Source organism: Empidonax traillii, unplaced genomic scaffold (genome assembly GCF_003031625.1).
Source record: "Empidonax traillii isolate 1590-97213 ecotype Southwest subspecies unplaced genomic scaffold, ASM303162v1 scaffold1:size7828297, whole genome shotgun sequence".
In the NCBI taxonomy this organism is placed as follows: Eukaryota; Metazoa; Chordata; class Aves; order Passeriformes; family Tyrannidae; genus Empidonax; species Empidonax traillii.
In genome coordinates, this window is record NW_020955194.1 from 6,121,703 (window position 1) to 6,132,218 (window position 10,516).

General features: G+C 38.5%; 1 protein-coding gene across 5 annotated transcripts in view; it reads left to right on the plus strand.

The window, feature by feature from the left end:
• Positions 1 to 5,764, plus strand: part of TAB3 (TGF-beta activated kinase 1 (MAP3K7) binding protein 3) — a 42,919-nt gene extending 37,155 nt beyond the window's left edge. For 4 of the 5 annotated variants that reach the window (XM_027889351.1, XM_027889179.1, XM_027889266.1 and 1 more), the window contains one exon: positions 2,356 to 5,764. In XM_027889351.1, coding sequence (XP_027745152.1) covers positions 2,356 to 2,504 — 149 coding nt within the window. In that variant the 3' untranslated portion in view covers positions 2,505 to 5,764. The remainder of the gene's footprint in view (positions 1 to 2,355) is intronic. The other variant, XR_003571834.1, reaches the window with a different exon arrangement.
• Positions 5,765 to 10,516: the final 4,752 nt, after the last annotated feature.

Here is a 10,516-nt window from a genome sequence, read left to right on the forward strand (position 1 = left end):
TTTTGTAAGCATAGGAGCTATGTAATTTAGTCTCACTTTTTGTCCAGTGGAGATTCAGTCAGTGCATGCTAGAGTGACACAACACACCCCAAGCAGGCACAGTCGCTGTGTAGCTCAGTAAGTTCCTGAAGTCAACCGTGTTTAGTGGTAATTTCAGATCAGAACCCTACCTTTTGTCTCAGTTTTTTTTTTTTTAACCTATCTTTTTCTTACTATAATCTGTTAAAAGAATGGTTTTAAATATTAGTGGAAGTTTTTAAATATACCTTGTAACTTTCTGCTGAAGTAGCCAGTCTGGGGTCCTATACTCTGACATAGAGCTTTCTTTTCTCTGAAATTGTTGTGTGATAAGGTTCATAGTATTGTGTCTCCTCTTACTGTAACTGGCATGTACTGCACTTGTTAGTGGAAAAGAAGTAGCTCTTCTGAATCAGTAATTATATAGACACCTTGACACTATGAATTTTCTAAATAAGTTCTGGTTGCTGATAAGCACTTCACAAAGGTTTCTGTAGTTGACTTTTGAATTCACATAGTAAAACTTTCCCTCTCTTTTGAAACAATGTAATAAAACTATTACTGCGTGGAAATTTTAAAAGAAAGAGAGGGCTCAAAACTGCTGTTTGTGGTTTAAAGAAAAAATAAAACTTGAGTGAGTTCCCTGCACTGGTGGTAGTGTCCAGGAAAGCTGGGAGCAGCAGGTGAGCCATGGTGTGAAGGCAGCCGCCTGGATTCATATTAAATTGCAGAGATCATGTGGTTGATTTAAGGAACTGTTACTCTGTGGTGCTTGAAGGGATTCTCTTACTACACTAGCTAATTTGATTTATTATTTCAAAGCAAACTAATGTGCAAAACTTGAATTAAATAAATTGTATTTGGCAGTTGGAAGGATAACGCCTTGTAAGGATTTGTATCTACTTCCCAGACTGCCTTCCCAGTTTTGCCTGTCAACTTATTAGAGTTCAGTTTTAGGGCCGGCCTACTGTGTTCTGAGCTTGGCTTTTAACATGATGACATTAGAAAGATTTTTTTGTTTGTTTGGGTTTTTTTCTTAAATAATAAATATTCTTTAACGTTCAGCTGTTGAAGGTGGGCGGGCAGACGGGTGTGGGCAGACAAGGGTCTGCTCTGTGCTGCCGTCTGGCCAGTCAAGTGCCCACACTGCCCCTTGCTTAGGACGAGTTTGTCGAGTTCAAGCACCCTTAATGTGACTGCACAGCGTCTGGGCTGGAGAGTGCTTGCATCGAAGTGAGGAGGTCACTTTTATTTCCTTTGTCTCACTACACAACTACTTCTAAAATCTACACAAGTTAAAAAAAAAAACAAAAAACAAAACAAAAAAAAAAATACCCCAAGGCATCAAGACAGACCTGAGTACTGTTTGCACTGAGGTTGTCATCAGCTGTCTTTTTAGCAGATGGGTCAGCAACGTGTTCTTTATGTGCTGCTGCAAATTACTTTGTGTGCAGCTGCAAATTGCAGGCCTTTGTTACACTTAAGTTCTGTTTTAATAAAGCTGCTCTACAGATGTTTGTTTAGCAGATGGGTGTCTTAACCTTACCTTCTAGGTATGTGTTATTGTTGTTTTGAATGTTAACATTTTGTGCAACATTGTGCTCCCACATCCTGGGACTATTTATCACTTTTAGTAGATAACCTGAGGTCTTGAAGTGGTGGTAGGAGATGAGGAAAACCAAGTCTTCCCGTGGGTTAAGACCTAGTGTATGATTTGCATACATACTGATATGAATGAAAGCAGACTTAAATGCTGCTTCCAATGTACAGATTCCTGCTGCAAAGCCGTGAGGAAGAAAAGTAATTATCTTATTTTGAAACAGGCCTATTGTTTTATTTTTATATTGCATTTTTTTCAGCCTGGATAAATGCTAGAAAAGATGCAGAAAAAGTGTCATCTGTCAGACTGAAGAATCTAAGTTAGAAGTAGTTTTTCACTTCAGGTAAAGTAGGGCTATTGGAATTTAAAATCTGGTAATAGGCTGCTCTATGTAAGCCTGTGAAGTCATTCCTTAACAGGATGGTGTTGCAGTGCCAGTAACAAACTTGTATGTTTTAAGCCAGTAAACCTTGAGCGGTATCAGTGACCCAGCAGTGGTGAGTGCTCTTTTTATTTTTAAGATGTTTTGGATAAGTGACTCTTTACAGATGTGAAATACTTTCAATATTCAGATTTCACAAACTGAATTAGAAGTGCTTTAGGAAAAGACCTTTAATGGTATGGTTTCCGTGTTCATTTTAAAATAGACTGTTAAATTAGGTAACCAACCAGAATTATGATCTTGACAATCATCCTTCTCTCCTGAAATAAGATTTTTTCTTTTGGCTTTTCTTTAGAGCATCAAAATAGCTCCAAACAGACTCCACGGACTCAGCCAAGAGATGAAGACTTTGAAGGGGCTCCATGGAATTGTGGGAGCTGCACCTTTCTAAATCACCCAGCACTGAATCGCTGTGAACAGTGTGAGATGCCACGATACACCTGAAATTCAGGAAGGGGCTGCATTGGGTTGAAAACAGGCTCTCAAGCCGACAGCTGTAGGAGAAGGAAACATGGGGAACCTTTCAGTCCATCTGCCCAGCCTTTGCCAGTCAACAATCTTCGTATTGCAAGGGGTGGGAGTAACATGTTAAGATGTTTCTGCTTCTGCTACACTAAAAGATAAATAATTTAAGGGTTAAATTCTTTCCCATTGCAGTGAGTGGAGCAGAAAATGAAACCTGAAAATGCAAAAGGATTAATTTTGAGAAGAATGTATGCAGGAAAGCAAATAACTACTGGTGTTTAGTCCTGTGGTTATAGTTGCTGCTTAGTGGCTCTAAAAAACAAAACAAAACAAAAAAACCCAAACCTACTGTTTTTTTAAAAAAAAATTATAGGACTCTTAGTAATGGTGTGAAGTGTTACACTTAACCAGAAAAACTGAAGAGCCAGAGCTGACTTATCCTGGCCCCAGCTAGCTGGAAAACAAAGGCTCCCTGTGCTTCTAGATTGTAAGCTACTGAAAAAGAAGACAGGTAAATGCAACAATAAATTTCGCAATGTTTAAACAAACAAACAAAAAACCAACAAGGAGAAGGGTATCTGTAATTGCTGCTTTTTTTCAGGGTAACTTATGTCTACAAAAAATTGCTGTTTGAAATAGTAACCTGAGGTGACTAAATGAGAAACCATGTGAGTGTTACAGAGAGTTTAATCAGAGGTAATTTTTTACAATCCTGTTTGCTTGTACAGTGCTCACCTGGCTGTGTCAACACTGGTAATAAACCGAGAATGAATTCTACCACATTACAGATGCAAATACTGCTGCATGCTTTCATTGGGCCGTCGTGTTTCAAAGCTAAAAGTATGCTTTTGTATACAACAATCTTCTAAGCCTGTGCTGTGTGACAGCACAGGGACATGCCAAACATGGGCTACTCCAAATTCTGTTTGGAAGACTTGAGCTCAGCCATGGTTGTGTATGAGAAGAGTTTCTACCCAGTTCCTTAGGCCTTTTCAGCCTCCAATTTGTGAAGAATTCATGATGTTTACAGCACAGAAGGTACTTTGTGCCCCAGATCAAAGTTAGCTGAAAAAATAATTAATCAGCTCTTCAGTAAAGGTTTATTTGCACATTGGTAATAAACCAGCCTGTACAAAATAACAGATGCCAGATCCTGAAAAAATTACACACTGCATTCTCTTTATTTTGGTCAGGAAATACTTGTGGTAGGTTGAAGAACACGAGACTTGCAACTGAAAATCATATTGGTACTTTTCTGCATATGAAATACTGTATTATAAAGGTGATGTCCAATCTGTTTGAATGCTTCAGGTTGCTGTAATAAAACACTCGATACTTGTGAACTCGAACTTGGGTTTGGGCAGCTGAATGATTGTGACACAACTGTGTGACTGAGTGGGATGTTCCTGTGTACTGGTCAGAGGCTGGTACAGTGCATTTGAGTTTTTATGGTGTAACTTCATCACAATTCAGACGTGACCAAGCACCTCAGCTGAGTTATGGTAATTGACTTTGCGACTGTAAGGCAAAATTTGCCAGCTAAACCTTGCCAGGGGAGTTTTAAGCTGCTTCTTTTTAAGCCGTTCTTAGCTCGTGGCAGCCGCATCCATATGGTCAATTACCACAGTTCACTTGATGTGTGATAACATGTTAAGACGTGGTAGAACAATCATGTGTCTGAATCCTTATTTAAAATGAAGCAGTATTTGCCAAGGGGTGGGTGGAGGAAAACTCATCTTTACTGCGTTGCTCAATCTGTTGTCTTCTCTCCCCACAGTTTATAAAGACAACAGTAAGAACCAAACTGTTGGTCTTAGAAGAGGAACCAATATTTTATCTGGTGTTTTTCAATATGTTCTTGCACTAATTAAATCTTCAGGATAATTCTGAATAAGCTAGGAGAGATCCAGCAATCAGTGTGCACCGCTGATGAGCAAAACAAAGTCAAAGGCATCAGAGATAGCTTTCCTTCCTTCCTGATGACTTATACTTCTCTGGGGGGAGCTCATCACATGTGGAAAGCAGTAAAAAAATTACTGTGAAATGAAATCAGAAGGCAGATACCAATTTTGTGCATGTCAGTGGGCAGTCTGACAAAACTGAGATAACTAGAAAACAGATGAGCCAGAAGCATAGCTGTTATCAGCTGTATAATGAATTACCCAAAACAATACCAGTAACTTCATGACTTTTCTATCCTGATGCCTTTGCCTTTGTATTATTTCAATTTTCTTTTCATTTATACTTCTGTTGAAGTTCTGGAAGCACTTGTTTTTGCTGGAACTACAAAAAGATAGCAACTGCAGTGACAGTCAGCAAATGAGAGTAGATCTTTCAAGCAAAAATATGATTGTGCCATTTTCAGAGAGAATAGATGCTACTCTTGAAGGGGAGGGGGGGGAAATATGCATCCAGTCCAGTAATTCCCTGAACTGCAATAACCACACATGGAGACTTGCAAATCTTAGTCCAGCTTCACCAGAGGAAGAGAAGGAAGGGCTGCCACGACAGCAAGATACTTTGTGGAAGAGTGGGCAAGTGCCATTAAACTGAAAAAGAATTCCTTTGTACGAATAATTTTACTCTAGTTTTTCAAGTACTCTCATTTGTTGCTTGTACAAAAAAGAAAGAAAAAAACACCCACACTTTTCAGTTTTATTCTTTTACTTGTAAATGCCCATACTCAAACATGAATAGTAAAGAATTTACATGGTGCTTCAATATTTGTGGTTTGTTAGAATGTAAATTTTATTTTGAATATGGGAAGATCCATTTTCGTTCTGAAAGCAGGTGATGTCCTTCACATCCCAACTGAATTGTAGATTATACCAAAAAGATTGGTTTATGTAATATTTATTGAATGCACATAAAACCCTAATGTCAGCTGGCATACAAAATGCACTGTATTGTATACAACCTGTGTGTGTGTGAGAATGGTGGGATGCTGATGCTGTTGTGTTGAGTTAATGCACTACTTGTGTTTTCTTTTTTCCTTAATGACTGAGCTTTCCCTCAAACATGCTACTAGATTGGTGGAGTTTGTAACTGACTTGGACGTTCAGTTATTCAAAATGATCTCACTGTTCATTGAAATTTTATAAAGCTTATTTTATATTTACTGTGCTATTAAGATGAATTCCCTTTAATTATAGGATACTACTGTAGTTCTTTAAAAGTTTATTTAGAGTGGGGCTTGTGGAAAACTATTCAGAACATAGTAAACCAAAAGACATCCTGAACTTTGGATCTGCTTTTCATTTGATGTAATTATTAGTCTTGTTTGGGTGAAGAGAAAAAGGGTGGGAAGTCAAGCAAAAGGAAGTACTTTGTAAAATGTAGTCTTAGATCAGATTGAATTGTGTATCTGTGTGTCTGTGGTATGTGTGTGTTTCCCTTGAAAAATGGGAGGTGTGGTGAAAAGGTGTAATAATTCTTAAAAGAGCTGGTCTCAGTACTTTATGATATGCTACTGAATCACATTTAAAAAAAAAAAATCCAACTTTTCTTTCAGTTACTTTTTCTGTCCCAGCTATACATCTCTCACTTCAATTCCTAAATACTTTTAATATTGATTGTAAAATCCCTTGAAACAGAAATAGAAATACTTGAGTTGAAATGGGGACAAAATAAAACCAATAAAGAATGTTTTAAAAAAGAATGTGAGAATATTAAATATGTTAAAAACAGGCTTGTCCTCAGGATGATAGTTTTTATTTTAGAATCCAGTGGTGTACCCTAGAATGTGAAAATGACTATCCTGATGTGGACAGTTTGGGCATAAACAATTGAAGAGCTCATGTGGTACCACAGAATTTACGTACTCTGTACTTCATGGCTCCAAATCCCACAAGGAAAGAAGGCACAGATATCACATCTTGTAGTCAGTGCTGTCTCTATGTGCTGCTGCATTTGTTTTTGTTTCAAAATGTCAATATTATATGAACCCAGACATGACTGAATTTTGCCACATTTCTTCAGTTGGGGCTTTCATTGCTGTCCATGTCCATAAATGCAAATATTTTTCTTGGATTTGAATAATCAGAAATAAGTGGAGTTAATGCAATATCATAATCCTGGATTTCCAGTACCTTTGAAACCAATTTTAAAAAAACGTGTTCTTGAAACTTATTTATTTATGGTGGCACCAGTGTATCTAATCCATACTTCCTGCTGTGTGAAACCCTGTTAAATTTTTTCATTAAAAAGAGACACGATCTTGTTTAATCCTGTATATATGGTGTCTACATTCTAGATTTGTGTATGCTGTGAATGAACTTATTACTAAGAGATGAAATTGTATAAAAGCATTCAGAGGCTATGCATGCATGGTACCTCCAGAAAGTGCATACTCCAAGTTGCAGATTCCTGCAGAAATAAATTAATAAAACTAAGCAAACATCACATCCTGCATTTGTCCTTGTATGTAGTTGAAGACCTTTAAAAAATACAGCCATTTTTAGCATTCATAGCCTGATTTGTTTCTGGTCTCCCACTTGAACATTTGTTTCAGGGCTTTTGGGATTTTTGTTTAGGTGACCATTAGGCATTTGCTGAATAACGAACTGGGGTCCAAATCCTGTTCCCACCATCCCTTTTAGATGATGGATATTCTGTGCGGCTTCTGGTATGGAAATGGATGGGATGTTCAGAGTGTGAAGTTGAGCTTACCACTTCTCTCTTACATTTGAAGGGAAAGTTGTTACTAAAGAGGTCACCTTACCTGCTTAGGGCTGGCTGACAGACTTCCCTGCTTGTCAGCAGTAATACTGAGTATCTGGATTACAGAAGTTCATCTCTAACCTCCACAGAAAGGCACTGCTCTGGGAGAGGGTGGAGAATGGGAAATGCACAAATAGGCACTTTATTGGTCTGTCTTCTCAATTATCTCATGTTCTAAACCTTGAAAGCTCCACAGCTGTGCTACAGCCCCGTTTGGCTCCCACACAGTTTGTGATTCGCCACATTCTCATGTAACAAACCGGCTGCAGCTTTGGGTTTGGGCTTTGGTCAGTAAACGTAGGTAAGAATTTAGTTCTGCATTCCTTTTGCTGAGTTGGATTTATCACATTCTCAGGACAGGTTTATATTTCAATTAAGCATTTGATTCTTTTGCTTTAGAAATCATTGTAGTTCAAAAACTATTTTTTTTTTTTGATGTAAAGATACTTGTAAAGTGTATTGTGCTAATGGAGACCGCACAAAGCTAAAAGACTTTTTTGGGTATTTTCCCCTGAAGTCATGAGGAGGAGGAGAATCTGCCTGGATTGCATAAAACTAGTTGATTTATTCCTCAGAATTGCTTGGTTTTGACAGTAGTGAACCTGTGGCTCTTGGAGAGATGATTTGCCCTGTGATCTGGTAAGTATTTCTGGAATTAAATGCTGCTGCTTCTAATCAGTCGGGATGATCCATGGTGTGCTGGATAAGTGCTTTAAATTCTTTAATTGCACCTTCTCTGATTGTAAGTGCACTTTTTGGAAGGAGGTGATTTAGATACCTGATTGAAGAGGTGGACTCAAAGTGTCACATTCTGAATGGGTTACCTGATGTTCTGTGGGAACCTTGTGAAGTTGTTAGAGAAGGGCCTCCGTTGATTTTTAGCTAGAGGGTCAGTGATCGTGGCATGTTCTAGTTTGATAGTAAAAGCCAGGCCAGACCTATAAAAGCCTTTTGCAGGAGCACCACTTTGTTTCACAAAATGATCTATCTCTAGAAAACAGTATATACTGATAAAAAAATAAAAAGTCATAAAATGAAAATACATTAATAAAAAATCCCCTCTCTGCAGATACTTTCTTTCTGGGTAGGCAAGACTTAAAACCTGGTATGTATTTGCTGCTTTTACAAGTTCCATTTTGAAGATACTGACAATTTTCCTTTATTCCTAAACCATTGTGACCATGTTGAAGTTGGCAAAAGCTCTCTTACCAGGTTTGCTTAAAAAAGAAAAGATAGATGGGGTTCTGTTACTGCTTTAGAAACAAAGGAACAAAGCCTGTGAATGAAAGACCTGCAACACAGATGCTGCTTTCCTTTTGAGCTAAAGGCTCCTTATGTTTTTGGAAGTGTTTTAGGAAAAGAAGTTTAGGCATGTGGCAATGGGTTTTCTTTTTAGGAAAAATATGGGCTATTTCAGGGAAAAAAAAAAATTGCTAGTTGACGGAGGTTTTCATAGGTTTGAAAATGATAATTCTGGCTCCAGACTGGTACAGCCCAACAGTGAGTTGTGGTGCACTGGCCCGCTGGCCATCACTTCGCAAGACCTGCCTGCAGGTGAGGCACCCGAGGGGTAGTTGTTACCACAGCAGGAAAGATCCTTGGCCTTTTGGGAAAGAATAAAAAACAACCAAAAATCAGGACCAAACACTCCCCACCCTTGTGGAAAAGGTGGTTCAGGAAATGCCTGAACGTTGTGGAGGAAGTTGGGGCGTCCCTGCCCTGCATCAGAAGTCACAGCTCTATAAATATTCATCCCAAGCTCTCAGGGACTCTGCTAGATTGTTCTCGAGTGTCCTGAGCCAGTCTCGCATATTCTTGACATGGGGGTTTATATTTCATTTCACCTGAAATTACTCTCCTTTTGAGCCTATTCAATTAATTCTAATGACTTGGCAAAGCAGAAGTTACTTTTGGCAATATAAATGAGTCTCTTGGCAAATTACCCTGTGTGCTGGAGAGTGCCCAGTGTCCCTGCCCACAATCCAGATCCACGTGTACCCCTCTGAGCTCCCAAGGAGGGGAAGAATGACAGTCAAATGCACCTTCCAGGCAGATATGTGAGTTTAGAGCAAGCAGGGTCTGAGAGAACTTTGAAGGGAGAACTTGTGGCTTTATGAAGGCTTGTGAATCCTTTCCTCTAATTAAGTTTGTGTACATGATTTACTTTCTTTGTGATGAACAGCTGTGGTGGCCAAAAGCTTTGGTCATGTTTCATCACTGCAGATACTGAAGCCTGATGGCTTGGTTACCATTCCAGGTAACTGATTTTAAATTCTCCTGCTCCATTTGTCTCAAAACTGATTGTTCATAAGCCAAACAGATGTTCCTTTATCTTTTTTCCATTTTTTTTTTTTGACTAATAATGATGACTAATAATGTATGGCCACAAAGCTGCCCCTGCACATCCTTCAACCTCTGGAATCGGAACCTGCAGTAAGTGGGTAACAAGCTGTGTGTACATTCACCACTTCTTCCCAACACTGGTACCTCAGGTCAGTGTTGTATCACAGACAAAGAACCGGATAAATACCTTATTGATCTATAAAACAAATCTTAACACATGTAATTTTGAAACTTACTGCAGGCTTTACCATTGCTTTTTAATGTAACTGAGAAGCAGTCTGGCTGCCTTGACCCTGGTGCCCTCTAAGGAAACTCAAGCCAGTGCTGGTAGGAAGAAAGTGCTGGTAAAACAGCAACTGCCAGCAAAATTTACATACCTTGTGTTGTATATTGAAGTGAGATATTTGAAATAGGCGTATTTTTAAAATATATGTGTTGGACTTAACTTTTTATTTAATCATGTGATAAGTGATTTGTATGCACAACATTCATCTAGTAGTCTGTGTATTACAGTATTAAAACTGAGGGCCATCATTCAAGAGAGTGATAACCAGATCCTTTTTATTTTCAACTTCAGCACTATTAAACTTACCAAACATGCCCTTTAAATATTCTATCATGTTTTCCCAGTTGCTTGTTTACCAGTTCTAGACCAAGATGAAATATATCCTACTTTGGCCGAGGAGGTTCCCCAAGTATTTGTTCCTTAGCTGAGCTTATCTGATGGATAGCAAAATATTTCTAAATGAACAACAGTTCTTGGTGTGGGTGTTCACTGAGTGAGCATTGCCCTCTCTCCAACAGCACTTCTGTAAATGAAGGAGACTCTTAGAAGTGAAATAGATTAACTATGAATGTTTAAAGTCAGCTCTGAGTGTTGAACAGCTGTGTGCATGCAGGATGTGTCATGAAAAATAACATTATTGAAA